Below are 18355 nucleotides of genomic sequence, written 5' to 3'. Positions count from 1 at the left end.
CAGGCAGCGATTTCAGGAGGCTCCAGCTCTTTGCGCCAGTTCGGAATCGGCACTGAACACGCCGCGTCAGTGCTCGGGAGACGGCCGCAGGGAGGGGAACAGAGGAGGGCAGGCAAACGCAGAGGACGCAGACCAGCTCCCACTTGCGGCGGGGCGCCCGGTTATGCCCGGGCCCGGCCCCTGCCTTGCCCCGGGCCGCGCTCTCGAGGGACCGCGCGCGCCGCCGCTTCCGGGGCAGCGCCCCCCCCCCGCGCACGGGAGCGCTTCCGCCCCGGCGGCGCCGTTGCCGTGGCAGCGAGGGCGCCGCTTCCGCCCCGCCGCGGCGGTGCCGGGGCCGGCCATGGAGGCCGCGCCGGTGCCCGACGGGCAGTACACGGCTGTGGTGTACGGGCTCATCAGCGGCGGGCGCTACGCTGAGGCGGTGTCGCTGCTGAACCGCGGGCTGCAGAAGAGCTGCCGCTCCCGGGGCTGCCTCTCCCTGCTGGGCTACTGCCACTACCAGCTGCAGGAGTTCGCGGCGGCGGCCGAGTGCTACGAGCAGCTGGTGGCGCTGCACCCGCAGCTACTCCCGTACCGGCTGTACCATGCGCAGGCCCTCTACAAGGCCGGGCTGTTCGCCGAGGCCCTGCGCGCCGCCAGCGCGCTGCTGGACGTCCCCGCCTTCCACCGCCGGGCCCTGCGCCTCCAGGCCGCTGTCCACTATGCCCAGGGCGACCTCCCAGCGGCCCAAAGCCTTGTGGAGGAGGAGCTCGCCGCCGCTGCTGATGGCGGCCCCGGAGCAGCCGAGGACCCATCGGAGCGGGCCGACGCCGAGGTCAACCTGGGCTGCTTGCTGTACCGGCAGGGCCGGCACGAAGAGGCCGGCGGCAAGTTTGCCAGCGCCATGCAAGTGTTGGGGTACTGCCCGGAGCTGTCCTACAACATGGCGCTGTGCTCCTACGCGGCCAAGCAGTACCCTGCGGCCCTCAAGTACATCTCCGACATCATCAAGCGCGGCATCCACCAGCACCCAGAGCTCAGCGTGGGCATGACCACCGAGGGTATCGACGTCCGCAGCGTGGGCAACACGCTGCTCCTGCACCGCACGGCCCTGGTGGAGGCCTTCAACCTCAAGGCGGCCATTGAGTACCAGCTGCGCAACCTGCGAGCGGCGCAGGAGGCGCTCACGGATATGCCGCCGAGGACTGAGGAAGAGCTGGATCCGGTCACGCTGCACAACCAAGCACTCATGAACATGGACAACCAGCCCACTGATGGCTTTGGGAAGCTGCAGTTTCTTCTCCTTCAGAACCCCTGTCCACCAGAAACTTTTGGTAACTTGCTACTCCTCTATTGCAAGCATCAGTACTACGACCTGGCAGCTGATGTGTTGGCAGAGAATGCCCATCTGACCTACAAACTTCTCACACCTTATCTGTACAACTTCTTGGATGCCATTATTACTTGTCAAACTGCCCCTGAGGAGGCTTTCCACAAGCTAGATGATGCAGCAGGGACAATGGCTGAGCAGCTAAGAAAACTCACAAAACAGGTACAGGAAGCTAGGCAAAATTGGGATGAGGAAGCTCTAAGAAAAGCAATTAATGAGTATGATGAGACTCTGGATAAATATGTACCTGTCTTGATGGCCCAGGCAAAGATTTGTTGGGACATGAAGAACTACACAATGGTAGAAAAGATCTTCTACAAATCAATGGAATTCTGCAAGGATCATGAGGTGTGGAAGCTCAACGTGGCTCACGTGGTCTTCATGCAGGAGAGCAAGTATAAAGAGGCTATTAAGTTCTATGAGCCAATAGTTAAAAAGCACTACAACAACATTCTTGATGTCAGTGCCATTGTGTTAGCAAACCTCTGCGTTTCCTACATCCTGACAAGCCAGAATGAAGACGCAGAGGAACTAATGAGAAAGATCGAGAAGGCAGAAGAGCAGCTGTCCTATGATAATCCTGATAAAAATACCTACCATCTTTGCATTGTCAATCTAGTCATTGGTACCCTCTACTGTGTGAAGGGAAACTATGACTTTGGTATTTCAAGGATCATTAAAAGCCTGGAGCCATATAACAAAAAACTGAGCACTGACACGTGGTATTACGCCAAGCGGTGTTTCCTGTCCTTGCTGGAGAACATGTCCAAGCACATGATCATGCTGCGTGACAGTGTGACTCAGGAGTGCGTGCAGTTTCTGAAGCAATGTGAACAGTATGGAAGAAACATCCCAGCTGTCATTGAGCACCCCCTTGAAGAGAGTGGGATGCACAGTGGGAAAAACACAGTCACCTATGAAGCCAGGCTTTTGAGGGCACTGATGTATAAGATCAGTGGGTGGGCTGAGTAAATGTTACTGTACAGCAGAAATGAGAATTTTGTTCTTATGTTTGTGAGGTCATGCTAACCCTCACAAAAATCTCTGAAGATTTTGTGCTGTATTTTAACAATGTTCAGTAGAAAATAGACTATTTTCATGAAATTAAGCTGCATCAAATAACTAGGGGCATTCTCAGTAACCAGTCCTGTTAAGTAAAGCTTAAGATATATTGACCAAGAATGTCGTTATAGAAATATCATAAAGTTTTCACCCATAAGACAATATTTTAGCCTTCCAAAATTTTGAACAAGTTTCTTTTCATTGGTTGACATTTGAAAAAAAATGTGTTGTCTGTCTCTTTTAGGATGGACTTGGAATAAAGAGTTGCTTTAATTCTCTAATTTGTGCCTATGTGTAAATGTTTCTTTCTTTTGCTTTTTCCAAGGTATTTTTAATATGTTGCAGATCATTTTGAAAGTATATTTAAACACAAGAAATGGCTTTATATTAAAAAATCAGTTCTACAAACAGAAACGTTTCCATTTGCTAACTCATTAATAATGCACGAGTGTTCTACCAAATTCTATAACTAATACAGGGACTGGGAATATATTCCAGGAAGGCCGTATTAGGATGATACCTCAGTTTAGATCTACCTTTGAAATAAAATCTGTTACAACAACTGGCTTCAGAGACACTGCTCAGTGCTGCCCCTCAGAGTCCCGGTGCCCCCACCATCTGGGTGGCAGCTGTTGCCCTGCAAACCTGTTTGGTAGCAGCACAGTAAGCAACATCTGCTTACATAGTAATTCAGTCCTCCGTGTGCAGCCCCTCCAATCCAAATACTATTCTTAAAATAGTCTCTGGTAAAGAGACCCGTGAATCTGAAATTATATTCTTTTCCATTTTTCTTAAAAAAAAGCCCATGTAACTTCCATTTCATGCAAGGCTTATAACCTGTACCCTTGGGTGGAAGAAACCTGCTTCTCAGTTTCCTCCTTGTGTTACACTCTTCCTGCATCTCTCAACACTTCTCCAAAACCCTGTTTATTTGCTTAATTTCTTTACTTGACATTTCCATCACCCTGGCATCAGTTAGTGTATTTTCTCAACAGTCTTTGCATCCCTTTTCAAACATACATACTCCACAGTGAAATGGGACCATAATGCCTTCCAGTGTTTTTACACAGTCTGGTTCTGTGCTCCATGGCTGTTCTCCTTTTTGTGTATTCTGCCTTTTGAAGCAATGTATGAGCTGAAGTTTTCAAAATAAGGATCAAAAATCCATGGCTTTAACTCACTTGCTTACCTTTGATACTGGCTCCCTGAAGAGCTGTCCTAGGGGAATTTTGGAATCAGGCTGCATCTCCCTCAGAATCCAGTTTCTATGCTGTGGTTTACCTGGAAAGAAAGAGAACAGCATTTTTGAAGTTTTGAAGCTATTATAAAGGAATAGAGTAATTAATCCTTCCAGAGAGTTAATGTATATAGGATGTGCACGGGCCTGCGACCATTTCAGCATAGAGAAAGTCAACTCTTGTGTGCTGGGGGAGAAACCTGTCAGGGCTGAGCATATCATGTGCAGCTAAAGGAAATGCTGTGGGTTAGGTAATGCTACAGTTTACCCTAAAACATATACTGTTATCCTATAACAGTAAATTAAAATCAAATTTAACAGTATCAAAATGGAAAAATGTTCTAGAGAGACTAAAGAGCAGACAGGAGATGCAGCAAGGTGTCCTAGAGAGGCCTCCATAGCTCATCACTATGCCATTAAGCCCCTGATTATTGTGATATTAAATATTTCCCACAACTGTTTCCCCATGAGGAGGAGACCTGTGATTTCTAATTTTGTTCAACTCCATGAAGCACAGCAGCAGTAAAGCACATCTCTAATTTACAGTGCAACTGTATTATATATTATGCAGCATAAACAGCATGACCTTTAAAAAGAAAGTTTTTAAAAAGTCACACCACATAACAGTGTCTGAAGTGCAGTAATAGGCAATGCCCTTTATTTAATATTCATTGTGCATTTTCTGTAAAAGTCACTGGACATTTAAAAAAAAATTCACTTTGCAGATTCGTGCCCGTGCAAATGTTGAATGCCCTCTAATGGAGAGTAGTTTAGATACTTGTATGTTCTTGGTTTTCCATACAGCCAGTGGCTTTCATGAGGGCACTGCTGCCAGGATTTGCAGCCCCAAGCACTTCATCACTTCCTTGCCTCCCATGCCCACACAGGTGTACACCGCGAACAAGCGGAGGCAGCAGGGCCCGCCGGCTCTGGCGCACAGTGCCCGACTGCAGCCTGCAGCGCAGGCACCGGCTCCTGGCCACAGGCTGGGAAGGGAGAACAGCCATGCTCCCAAGAGAAATAATGTCCCCATAAAAAGCTGTGGAGTTGTGCAAGCTGTGGCTGTTTTAGAATGTACAGCTAGAGGGCAGTCGGCATGCCTGCAGTTTGCTTCATCCTGTTACATCACAACAAAAGCACAAAAAAAAGCCAGGAGAAAATGTCAAGAGCAGCATTTTTTCTGTTTTTCCCTTTTCCTTCTGTTTTTATGTGCTTTTCCTCACGGAGTACGCTGTGCATCCAGACAACCCAGGGTTTCTGAGCAGGTTGGGTGATGCTGAACACAAGGACCTCAAAGTGGAGAGGCCTCTGCTCCTGAAAGGAGAGGGAGAAGCGGCAGAGCTGAGGCCCAACAGGAGGAGGTGGGCTGGGACAGGCACTTCCTCCTCTGCTGCATCAAGAGATGCTTCTGCACAGAGTCTTCTCTCCATTCCAGCAGTATTTTCCACCCTGTCCACCATGGCCTCTTCCTCAGCAGTAGCCATCCAACCTTCCCATGGCAGTGACATGCTGGGACAGACGCCCTTGCCCGCATTTTGTCCTGGAGAGCTGCCTACCCACCCACTCTGTGCCCAGAAGAACTGGGGCCTGTGCTCATGTGACTGACATCTGCAGTGTGGGACTGTTGCTTCCTCCAGTGGCAAGCACACATTTATAGCATCTCCCACTGCAGAGCACTTTGGTCATGAAAAATATATAGATGTTACAACCACTTTTATTACCATCTTTATACCACATTTAATGTTATCACTATGTGACTTACACACAAAATACATTTTTAAAGGAAACCACATACATTTTTATTTAGAGAGAAGGGAATATAGCAAGTAACAGTTTATGCTCCCTATACCTATAGTAAAATCCACCTAAATTAATGCCCTAAGCCAGCACAGCTTTTGTTCTGAACAAAAACCAAAAAACACTACCCAGAAATGTCTCACCATATTCCCAGGGCCTGCAATGGGCAAACAGCTGCTGATAAACCCAGATTCCTAAGCCAGAGCCTCTGGGGTTTTTTTATTGGGAGCAAGGGGAAAGAAGCCCTCTGTTGCAGCATCAGCATCTGAAAGGTGAGCAGCTCAAGATGTTTCCCATGCACATCACCACCATACCAAGGCCAATCTCCAGGATTTTATTTGCACTAATAGCCTCTTATGCATTTTGTCCTTACAAGACATCTTGAAATGTTCTTGTCCTCAAAACTTGCAAGGGCTTCACACCCATGTTGCAGATGACAAGCTGTATTGTACTGCAATGGACACTTTTTTTTTTCCAATTACCTTTGCAGTAATCACAGCACACATTGCACGAGCAAAGGCCACCATTCTGCCAGCAGCCCACCTGCACCGGCAGGAGCAGGAGAGGCACAGAGGGCCTGAGATACAATTTACTTTGTGTCCCACCTTGGATCCCCTTGGTGCCCAAATCTCCATCAAATGTCTGCTGACACCATCAGCAGTGAGTGCTGCGGACCCTTGTGATCAGCTCCACAGTCAGAGCTGATCAAAAAACTTCTGTAATCAAGGGGTGGCTGACTTTATGGTAAGACAGAGATAAAAGGTGAGACAGAAGGGTCTTCCTATGCAGTTCTGGGAGGAACATGATTATTGTTTTCCTTGGGAAAGTTGTGGATACTTCTACTGGATAAGCAAGCCCCTTTTAGCAGATGAACAAGTAGAGGAATATAATTTGTCTAAAAAATGGTGAAGTTACATACAAGAATAAAAGCTGATTTTGACAGCCCATTCCATAATATCTTGTCAACAACATCCTATTTTAGAAGCCTGAGTTCAAAACTTCCACAAATCCATATTGGCTTCAGCCTCCAGCAAAGGCAGAAGAGTCCAACCCTGAGAAATTCAGATTTGGAACACTGATGTGATAATGTGGCTGTGTGGGCTGAAAGATAAGCACTGAAAGATCCATCCTCTCCCTCAGGCTTCTCTTATTTCTTTTTAACCTTTCAATCAATAAAATGCCTCTATATTTGAGACTCTGCTAAAACCTGCTGTTTTCTTAAGGAGTAGGTATGGCCAGGACAATGTGCATCTTCATGTTTTTGCGGGAAGTGTATTTGCACCTCATTTGGACAACCTGACCTACACAAAGAAACAGTTTCTAAATGAGGTAAAAGTGGCTTTAACTACTGACAAACTTGTAGGCTCTATTTTCCGCAAAGCATCTCTTTTTTTTTTTTTTTTTTTTTTTGGCTGATGCTTTTCCATTAAGTAGAAAAATTGAGACATTTGGACTCATTTTCCAAAGAACCTTTTGATTAGCATAATTTTCCTAGACCTTTCCTGAATTTAAACTAATAAAGCCCAGCCATAGAGCAGGCCTTGCCAAAGCAAACAATTCAGTCCAGAACATTTCTATTTTTGAGGATCTCCCCCTAAATTCACTGTAGTTTATAGCCCAAACTGCAGCCCAGGAAAACCAATAAAAAAGTTCACATTGATTTCAATGAGTCTTAAATTTGCACCTTAGAAAATACCCATTTCCACAGACTATTATTTCAAGCTATCCAAGAGCAGCTTCTGGAAAATAGTGGAATGCTACAACCCCAGTCAAATTCAATGACAAAACCCCTTGTTTCTACCCACTTAAAATGCTGCTTAGAAATCAGCTAACCCCATGTTTCCCATGGTGCAACTGCTGCACATTAAGAAAACATCACTGTTTGCACAACGAAAAGTAGAAGTTGGCAGGGGATTCTGATCCTTCGCCTAGACCTGGCCGGGCACAGCCTCCGCCAGCAAGCACGGAGCCGCCGCGGCTCTGAGCACAGGGCTGAGCACTCCCATCCATCTCGCGTAGGATCACCCCTGCAGCACAGCCCCAGCCCCGGGAGATACCCGTGTCCCGACAGCCACCCTACCAGGAACGGCTCGGAGAGGGAAATGGAACTCACAAGTGCCACATTTTCTCTGGAACATGGGAATCATCACTCAGCATCACAAACTTTTAAACTTCCCGGGGTGAATGTACACACTGGCTCTGAACGGTCTGAGCTTCTCATGGCTTTTTAGTCCTCTGCTGTGCACAATCATCCACTTCCCTGAATTTCAGCCCTTCTTGCTGCTTACCTTCTCCTTCCCCCCAGCTCTGCCCCTAGGAACCTTTCCGTCCTGTGTCACGAGCAGGGAACAGGTTGACTAACAGCTTTTTATGAGTCGGTTTTATTTTATAGCTCTCTTTCCCGTGGGAGAGGGCAAAGGGAGCTGGCTAACACTCAGATCCTGTTGGGTTGAACTGTTTACTAACAGCCGTTTTCCAAATTAAAATTAACACAGCTCGGATTTTTCCGAGCTGCACTTCTCTGGTGCCTCACAGAGCTCTTTGTGTGCCCCTCCGCTGATTCACGGCCGCTCACACGGCCGGCAAACAGGAACGCGAGAGCTCGACACGGCGTGTCGGATTTTCTTGCTCTGTCAGTAGTATTTATCACTGCGGCTCCCACGGGGAGCAGGAGGAGATGGAGAAGCACCATCAGCGCTTAGGGACGGGGAATTCAGAGCGCGCATAAATCCTTTGCTCTTCCCCCGATGAACAACTCAAGGCACATCGCGTTTTTACAGCGTCGAGGGCCACACGCTGTGATGGCCGCCTCGGCAGCAAAGGCACAGCCAGCACACCGACACCCCCGCGCAGCTGCCGCAGGTGCGGAGACACGGTGTTTCCCTGAGGAAGCACGGCCCCTTCCGTCAGGAGCCGGGTCCCGGGGGGTTCAGCAGGAGCCGCGCCCCGTGTGACCCTTGCGGCGAGGCCGGGCCGTGCTGCAGAGGGCGCTGCTGCGCCGGGCTGCGCCGGGAGCGGCAGCGGGCTGGGAGCGGGGAACGCGTCGGGAGCGGGAAGAGTCGTGACGCCGGCTCAGGGCCGCTCCCGTCACAATGGGGAGCGGAACCCCGCGCTTTCCAGCTCCCTGTGTCGCATGGCTGGAGAGAAGGAATGGAGAAGAGAAGCCCGAAGCGAGCCGTGAAACGCAACATCCCTGCTCCCTCGGGCCCGGCGCTGGCCTGTCCTCGGCTCTAGGAAATCCCTACTGCCCTTTCCCCGCGTTTAGGAGGAGCAAGGCCATGCACGGGCCAGCAGAGAGGCGTTTGTGCTGCCTTTCGGTATCAGCAGGGGGACAGCAATTTTGGGTACCAGTGCCTTCAGCCCAGAGATGCAGGCAATGCCATGCACCACCACAGCCTTTTGCACCCCTCTAACAGCGTTACAGGGACTGCACATTGAAGAGGAACCTGCCCTTAAGTGGCGTAGTCTGACCTCTAGGCAGGTATTTGTTCAGTCCGTGCACACCGGACCTCACCAGAGCCTCCCGGACTGGTGCCGGTGGCAGCGCGGGGAGCGTTTGCTCACACACGACAGCACCGCCCCATCCGTCTCTACTGAGCGCTCGCAATTGTGTGCAAGGCAGGAATCACCCTCCCGTCAGAGATGAGGAGCAGCCACAGCTTTACCCGGCATAACCGGGGCCACCTTCTTTTTCTGCCGCATGTCAATGCCTCTCAGCCTGCGCAGGAATCGTATCGGGGCTTCGGAAGGCATGAAATGCTGGTAACAACACTCGGTAGCAATGAAACAGTCAACAAAATATAAAGCTGTTAGAGCGGGATGGCGTCTCTGGGAAGGGAGATGCGGGAGCCCTGCCCTCTGCCTTTGTGCTCAATCCAGGGCAGAACGCATAGAGACGCCTCCCTGATCTTGTGAAATGCCTGCCAGCGAGCATGTGTAATGTACTGTGAAATTTTTGTGACTTGCTAGGTTATAAAGCTGGTTATAGGAGAATTTAATAAAAAAAGGAAACCAGTTTATCTCTTTCTGATAATTTCTCTATGGCTTTAGGGTCTCATTCTAGCTTCCTCTTCGTGCCTGGAGAGGTGATCCTAATATTCAGCATAAAATGTACAGATTCCCTGAAGGGAACTTGAAAGAAATTCTCTGCTTCAAATTCAAACCTGACAGTATATATCACATCAGGGGATCCCTTTTAACAGCAGGATATTCAGAAGGGATGAATGATTTACTCACATAATCTCTTAAACCTTTCACTTGCAGAGTCTAAGATAGAATTTATAGCATTTTTATCATTTGTGCTTAAAAAAACCCTAGTAAAATTCCTCTATGAAATCCGAAACCCTACTCATTGATTTTCTAGCTGATGAAATTTCAAAGAAACATGTTTTTCTGTGATAGAGTAACAGCAGGCCTTTGCCTTGGCTTTGGTGTTTTCTGATGTTAGAGATCAGATAATTCCTCCCTAGGGAGATACATTAAATAGAAACCTCTTATCTTTTGCATTTGAAAACACTGAGGATGTGTATTAACCTCCCATAATTTAAGATTCTACTATGCTTTGCAGAATTATTTTCTCTATCTTCCATTTTTCAATTAGATGCATATTTACACAAGAAACCTAAACAACCAATGCTTTCATTCTGAGTTTTAACCTAAGTAATTAGCCTTGCTTCAGGATGATGAGGAAAGCAACTTATGTGACAACACTTGGTTAATATTTCTGCCATGAAATTACTGCAGAAAAGTAAACCAAAAAATGGGCTGTGAGATAGTTCTCAGGTTCCTAAGATGTTTTTCCTGTCTGATATGTTCTCCCTTTTTCTGATGAAAATATAACCTGGTTTGAGTACAGGTTGTTTGTCCTGTTGTAGCAATAGAGTGCTATCATATTTTTTATTCTTCTAAAGTAATTCTTGAATTAAACTGGTAGAAACGAGCCCAGAATGAAAATGCAAAACAGATTATCATCTCATTTGCTAACGTTGTCATTTTGTTCGTTGTTTGAACCTAGAACCATTAAGTGTTAATCTGGGCTGATACAAATAAGTGTGTAATAATGCCAACAACTGTTTCTTTATTTGAAATTAAGAGGTTCCAGGGGCAGGAAGCAAATGAACATGACTGGACTGGTAATCAACACATTGGAAACAACTAGAAGTACAAACCAGAGCTACAAAAACTGAGATTTCATTTTAGCTGTTGGTGAATGTGTGCCCACCCCTTAGAAGGGGGTTGCTGGCTCTGAACTAAGCTCCAGGAGGTTGTCTGCAAACAGGGATGCAATTCCAGTTAGGACTTCCCACCTCAGACCACATTTCTATCAAGCCCCCAGGGGGCCCCTCACCCCTACTTTTCTGCCTTACGGAGCTCCTGCACGAGCTGGGGATTTGCTCAGTTGAGATACCCCTGACCTCCACAAGGCAGGGTCCTCACTGAGTTCTAAATTATGCTCACACTCACCCAGCACAAGCCTCAGTACTTCCATGCAGTTCAGCAAAACAGTCAAATTTACACCAGCATAAGTGACAGCAGGATTTGGCCCTGTGGAGCAGGGTCTGTAAGGCCAAATCCTCCATGGGTGTAAGTTAATTTGGCTCAGTTTGCATTTGCAGTGCCAAATTTACTTCTTTCCATTTAGTATGTGGCCAAAGGTCAAGTTAAGAAAATATTTCACTGTCATAATTATTCCCATGAAATCCAGAGCAGTTTGTATTTGGCAGCCAATGTCATTTCCCATGCCTTAAGAAGCTGGCATTAATTTCCTGACACTGAACAAAGACAGATTCATTTACCCATTTTCCTGACTGCCATTTTCTTCACCTTGCATGTCTGAATCCCTGCAATCTGATGCAGTCCTGGAGGAGCCTTCCTGGGCTCTGCTATAGCACTAACAATAACCACATCTCCATTTAGTGAGGATTTGTGCTAGATTTCATTCGGGGGAGTTTTACTTTAAACCTGGGGAGTAAGCCTGGCAACTTTGCCTCCCAAGGGCTCTTTGCTGCTGTATTTTCTCCCTTAGAGCCTGCCTGTCCCCACTAGAGAGGAGATGCAGGGATCTCACAGGAGGGTGATTTCAAGCCTGTCACTGTGTGTCAGTAGCCCTGCAGCTGGATAATGCTGTGTGGTGTGCAGCCCTTGGGAGCAGCTTAGTGCTTCTGATACGGACCCTCCAGCACCTTCCCTCTCCCAGCATCCTGACTATGCAGCAAAGCTCCCAGGGAGAAGCACTCTGCCATTTTTCCCATCTGAAATGAGTCCCAGACTAGGAGCAGCCAAGCAGTTGCAGATGGCAGCAAGGGCACTGGGATGGGATAAAGCCTTTAAGGGCTGCAGGGGAGCCAGAGTGCACTTCTGTGCCTCCAAGGGACTGAGTTCTGGCTCTGCCTGCAAATGCAGTTGCAGCCACCCCCTTTCTTTTTCACAGAAATATTTCAGTCCATGACATGTAGCTAATATCCTCAGCTGATGTTGGCTTCCCTGGCTCCCCTGAAGCAATGAATATTTATACTAGCCAAGTAGCAGCATACATTTCATATCCTTCTGATTATTGCTTACAGCTATTCCTGTTTGTTTTCCCATAGTACTCAGAAGGCTGAATACCTTTTTCATGCAGCATGTTTCCACCATCATTTTTCCCCCATAGGTTTCTTCAGATTTACACATTTTGAGTTCCTATCACAACTTCGCACTAATTTGAACAGGGCAGTGGCAAAATTACCTAAAGTGCATTTGCCCCACCCTGATACACAAAAAACCACAAAGTCACCCCTCTCTGCTCCCCCACCAAAAAAAAAAAAAAAAATTCAAGCCAGATAATTCTCCACATCCATAGCAACAACACAAGCATGGAAACAGGAGGGTGGACCCTCCCACACCCTGGCCAGTGCTGCAGGATTTCAGTAAAATTTCCCATTTCTCAGGATATTAAGTTTGACTGCAAGGAAATCTAGACATCATGTAATCTCACGCCAGCTTTGGAGCTAATAAAGATACATAAAACATGCCACAACCTGGAAGCTTGCTCAGAGGCACGTGTTTAGGTTTTGAAATGAGGACAAGTACAGCATGGGTGCAACGGGACACAAAGCAAAGGAGGAAAGCTCAAATACAGATAGCATAAGGAGGCACTGCCTGTTGGAAAAATACAAATATTCATAAGCAGGGAAGGCCAAATGCAACTCAGGTTTGGATCACACAGTTGCCCCACTGTTGCAGCTCAGTCACTGCTGCATGTGTGCTCCCCTCCACTCCTTTGTCCCCCAAAAGGGATCACCCATGGCAGGGACACACTCAGGGGTACCCTGAGTAGGGGAATGGCCCCCAGTGCAGTGGGCAGCAACTCTTCTTCCTCTCCCAGAGATAGGGAAGTGGGACCTGACTCATGCAGGTACCGAGGCTGGGTTCTGACCATAGAAGTGGCTTTAAAGGATCATCACACCCCTTCTGCCACTTCCCTCTCTAGTCCAAGGTCAGGGGCGAAGCAACTGTGTATGAAGCAACAGAGCCCTCTGGCCAAGATCTGCATGGCATGTAAGCACCTGAGCTTCACCATTTCAGCAAGAGGTTCCCAAATACCTCTGGGAATCTGTGCTTTAGGATATGGCATGCTGAGACACCACCTGAAAGCGCACACCTGCGCTGGGGCTACATAGCTGCTCTTGCAAGGTTGCTCACCCCTGTGAAGGGCAAGGAGCTGGCCAGGCTATGGCTCCTGGGGCCAGACAGCAGCATCGTGATGCCTGCGGAGCAGACCTTCACCTCCTGCTTTGGGCCTTGCAAATGGAATGCTGAGCTTACCAGGCCACTGACAGTACATTTTTAATAGCTCAGTTTATTGTCCGTCTTAAACCGTCTCTTCTTCAATCCTTCAGCTGTGGGTTTGAAAACAGGTGCTGTCATGAAACACAACTTGGGATTTGTCTATTCCTACACTTGTTCTGCTGTTATATGCAACACTAGAGCCAGTCTCACCAAATCCATGACCACGACTTTGTGGCAGCAAAGCACTGAGGCAAAACGCACAGGGATGAGGAGGAGAAGCATGGTTTCTATCACACAACCTAAGCTCATGACACACAAGAGCACTTCATTACATGCTCAGGAAGCATAAGATGGCCTCATCAGCTTGGGTGGACATCTGAATCTGAGATGGGACTTTGCATTGTGAGATGCAACAATCCCTGGGTACAGACTGGTGGAAAGACAGGGGTGAGAGGAGAGCAAGCCTTGCAAGTCAGCAGGACAAAGCCCAGAAAATGGGTATCTGGGATTTCCCTTTAATTTAACATGGCTTGTACAACTTGTCATGTCAGGACAGCCTCCCATATATATGTGGTCTCAGAAACCTTTTAATTGCTTTTGAGGATTTATCTTTTTAATTGGGATAGCTTTCATCATGCAGCAATGGACGCCCATCTCAGTTTTTATAGGGCCATTACAGCAGAAGCTGACAGAGATGTTGAGAAACGTCATGATTTTAAAAGAGTTTTGCAAGTTTTATACCTCAGGGTAGATTTTACTTTTTTTGTGCTCATTTACAGTAAAGAAATTTGTTATCCCTTGCCTCACTCTGTATTTGGTCACTGATAGGAGCTTCTTGTGTCCCCCCTCTCCAGGAAGAAATTCCCAGCTGGACAGAGGCAATGATATGCTGGTTTGGATAAGAAAAATGGGTGCAGAGTGTATAATTCAGCTCTGAATCATGATGTCTTAAGGGTTTAGTGAGGAAATCTAATTGACACATACAAGTGTTCAGGAGTTAAAACCATGTGGTGGGGGCTGTCTGGTGATTTTGCAGAGCTGCTGGCAAGAGCCGGTCTGAGGGAAATCCCCCTGGTGATTTGTAGTTTTGGGGAAGGAGGACCAGAGCTGCTGAACTGCCAGGAATTTGATTTCTGGCCACAGCTGTTTATTCCATCTAGTACTGTTCCCTCTCACAAGGCAAACCCACACCTTCTGAAGAGGCTATAACACGCACTGCTTATTTTTACCACATCACAGAAACATCTGACTTGGCTCCCCCCTGTATTTTTAATGCTTGCCAGTTCTAACACTTCAGATATAAAACTTACAGATCATCCTCTGCCAAGCTTTTGGTTTTCAGTTTGATTTTTCGTTAGCAATGGGACATGCCCCGAAGTATTTCTGAGGAGAGCAACTCTCATCTTAACAAACGAGAAGTCCTTGGCTCTGTATGATATATGCCCTAGTTAAAGTAAACAATAACATTCATATTTTCCCATAGTCTGCATCAGAGCACTGGTCAACCATTCAGTAAGTAGCTCATATTTCTTACTGCAATTTATGGCCTTGAGATGGACAGGAGCTAATGCAAATGTCGTGAGCTTTTGTGAGGGACGGTGCAGGGCACATAATGGCTTTGTAGTTACAAATGCTGAGCAGATACACAGTTCACTGATCTGTTAAGCACTTTTGAGATCATGCAGTGTGTAAAAAAATACTATGTACTTGTAAATGTCAAGAGGAGTTACTGATATTTATAGAAAAGAAACTGTTTTACTATTTCCAGTTCTGTGGAGCAAATACGCTGTATACTTCAGGGTTCAGCTCCATCAGCTCAGTAGTTTCCGTGTGGATCAGATTTTTGGAGTCATAAATTGATTGAGGTGACCCCAGCAATTCAGCCCCATGCCCAGGTCATTTAAAGCCCAAGGAAAAGCAAGTGACATTTAACAGTGGGAAAACAAGCAAAGCAAAGCGAAGGGAATATGGAGGTTTTTAAGATGACAGTAAAAAACAAGGCATGTGCATTTTATCAGTTGGATTTCATAAAGAGCTTGATCTTGCAAGCTCTCTTTTGCAAAATATGCCTGGGCATAGGAATTTATACATTGACACAGAATGCCAAAGAACTCACTAACAGGACTTGCCAAACACAGAACTGAGGCAAGCAAGAAAAGAAAGGATCAAGTCTGACAATAAACACATTCTGGAAATTGCAATTCTAATTTAACGCACCACATGGAAGGCTTTGCATTTTAATTTATCAGTTTCTTTTTAATTGACCAGATTAATTATTTCCACCTTGCCATTTGGCAGGTAGGTCACTGTTCTTTTTCACAGCATTAATGAACTAATTCCATTTTTCCTCCTGTAATTAAAAGTGCTAGTTACAGAGACCACATTTATAAATTGGCTTGGCGCACAATAAAATTTACTCTTTTTAAAAGAAAATATAACATCATTTCGCATGTCAAAAGGGTCTTTGTATTTCTCCACGAGCAAAACCATGACTGGAAAAAAATCCCTTCAACCCTGACTTTTCAATCAGTAATAAAAATGGGTAAAATAAGATTACCAATGAACTCCTAAACATCCACAAGTCTCCCTTGGGCACACCATGCTCAAGTACAAATGTGAAAAAAATTGAAGGCTCACATTATCCATGTTTTATGCTCTAATCAAGGGCTCCCAGGATCAGGTCAAAAAGCAGGACTCAGCAGGATCCCGCTGCCTTAGCTGAGGCTGTCAGCTGCCCGTTAGCCCAGTTGCTCACTCTAAGAGAGGCTGGAGGAGCATCAACGCTTGTCCATTGCAACCAGTACAAGTCAGACTCCTTGGGCTGGGCTGATTTGGGGGCTGCCACACCTTCAAAAGCTCATCTGAATTCTTAACTTACCCTCTCAAATTACTTTTTGTGCTTTTCCTGTCTTTAAATGTCATAACCCAGGGAGCTTACCTAATGGAGCCCGGTTCAGGTAGAGGCTGGATCTCACTGGTTGTACTGGTTAAAAATACACAGGATAAGATAGGAAGGAAGAGGAAGAAGCAGAGGGCTTTGTATAGGAGTGGGGCTGGACAGATACACAAACAATTGCCTGAAAACATTATTTTGTATTTCTAATGAATTCACTATAGTCAGGATGAAGGCTCTTTTCAGTTTTGATGTTAGGTTCTTCTGAGTAGCAAATTCAGGTACATTCAGCATCAATACCTTCTGCCACCATTTTGACATCTTCTCATGTATGTGCTGGCACTAAACATACCTGAATTTGTCCAGTCAGACACTGGACAAAAACCTAACTGACTTTTTAAAAGATGTATATGATCTAGCTGCAAGGTAAAAAAAAAAAAATTATATATATGTTAAATGTGTTTCAGGAATGTGTCTACCTGTGAATTCTTGTTCATGTGAGGAAACATGAATATTTTCTTATCTAATCCCTTACCTTTCTCTAGTGCTCAGGATAGCTCTCACAGGGCTTGAAGAGGGGGTGCAGAGTGAAGGAGAATTGTAAGGGTGGCAGAGAAAAGAGAAGGGAAACAAAGGGATAGGATAAAGTCAGGGGGTGCCAAAGAGAATTAGAAACCAAGGTACTGGTGCTGGCCTGGGAAAATAAGTATCCCAGTCCCTGAAATTACAGCTGCCAAGGACAAATGTGGCTGACAGCCCTCGTCCCTTTCTGCTCTGGTGTGTGCATCTGAAGCCCAGCTGTTACAAAACATGGTTTTCTCTCTACAGATTGCATTTTTTCCCCCACAAAGAAATAGACTAATATTTAAGCCTGCAAAACAGCCTTAGGACTCGTTCTCTGTGCATCTGGGAGACTGAGATTAATTCAACAGGATTGTGAATAAAAATACAGCAATTGGTATTTCTAATTCCATTTCTCAGTGGAAAGTTTCTAGTAACAGCTAATAACTAAGTCATACTAATCAACTCATGACAAAACCTCTAAAGTATGTAATATAACATAGTTTCTGATTTTTTTTTTAATCGAACCTACATGTTGCAGTCTCCTACTCTGCAGCCATAAAACTTTATAGTCTTCTCTTTTGTCTACTGAGATTTCAGGTGTTTAACCACTGACTTCCACCCAAAGTCTGTAGTAATAATAATGCTATCCATGTGCTGCAGTAAATGAGCATTTCAGCTTGGCTGGCAGTGACGCCTTTTCCATACACAGGCAAGCAGAGTGCTCTGAATTCTGCCCTCTGCCTGTGTAACTTCACTGCAACGTTCATGGCTGTCAGTGGAATTACTTCTGATTTACTTCAGTGCAACTGAGGAAAGGGTTTGACCCAGTTTGTCTATATTTATGGAAAGAAGCCTAGAGAACAGCGTCTGTTCTTGTTTAAAGTACAGGAGGAATTCCAGCATTGCTGAAGGAAAGCATGCAAGCCAAGACTGCAGCCAGCAGCACCATTGCTATGGCACACCATCCTCATGATGTTCCTAAAATGCCTGGAAGTTTGGTACCTTGCCCACTGTACCTGGGGGACCAAGGCATGCTAAAGCATTTATGTTAAATGACTTTTCAATTCAACTTCGACCCAGAGGCACCTCTAGAGAGACGGGGTGGAGGAGGAGGGACAGCGTATGGGAATCTGAAACAATTAAAGCTGTTCCATGCTCCCCTAGCCCATGAACTGCCTCATATCATGTTGAAGCCAGGAAAGTTTGGTAATAAAAACACAGAGGTTCAATTAAATAAACTCTTAAGGCACAGGAATGTAACAAAACTAGGGAGTCACCTAAACTCATTACTAGTCCAGACTGGCCATAGCATTGCTGCAATGATAAAGAGTCATTACAAAAACCTGTAATTTGTTTTCCATGTCTTACCTTGCAAGAATGATCAAGGGATCCTTCTAGTAAGCACGATCCCATTGCGCATGGGGAAATTGTAGCGTGCTAAAGTTCTACACTCTGGATTTCCTTTGGGTAGTAATGGAGACCAGTCACAGCACTCAGTGCTATTATGCATCATTACAGCCCCGCTAGCACAGATCCAGTCAAAGACCTAGCAGTACTTTTAATCAAATAACTTGTTTGAGGGGTTTGGAACCTGATTATAAAAATTTGTTTAAGGTTAAAACTTTGTGCTCTGGCACTAGAAAATGGCAAAAAAACCTGAGAACTG

General features: G+C 46.2%; 1 protein-coding gene across 1 annotated transcript; it reads left to right on the top strand.

The window, feature by feature from the left end:
* The first annotated feature begins 299 nt into the window (after window positions 1-299).
* On the top strand, window positions 300-2712 carry LOC104694162 (tetratricopeptide repeat protein 30B). Its single transcript, XM_010407294.4, has one exon. It carries the CDS (start codon window positions 341-343, stop codon window positions 2339-2341), a length of 2001 nt encoding a protein of 666 aa, XP_010405596.2. The 5' UTR covers window positions 300-340; the 3' UTR covers window positions 2342-2712.
* The last annotated feature ends 15643 nt before the right edge of the window (window positions 2713-18355 follow it).

This window comes from Corvus cornix, chromosome 7, assembly GCF_000738735.6.
Source record: "Corvus cornix cornix isolate S_Up_H32 chromosome 7, ASM73873v5, whole genome shotgun sequence".
In the NCBI taxonomy this organism is placed as follows: domain Eukaryota; kingdom Metazoa; phylum Chordata; class Aves; order Passeriformes; family Corvidae; genus Corvus; species Corvus cornix.
This window is presented reverse-complemented; position numbering and strand designations above follow the sequence as displayed.

What these genes read in the sequence shown, in the direction of transcription:
- LOC104694162 (XM_010407294.4), top strand. Translation starts at nt 341, where the DNA reads ATGGAGGCCGCGCCGGTGCCCGACGGGCAGTACACGGCTGTGGTGTAC.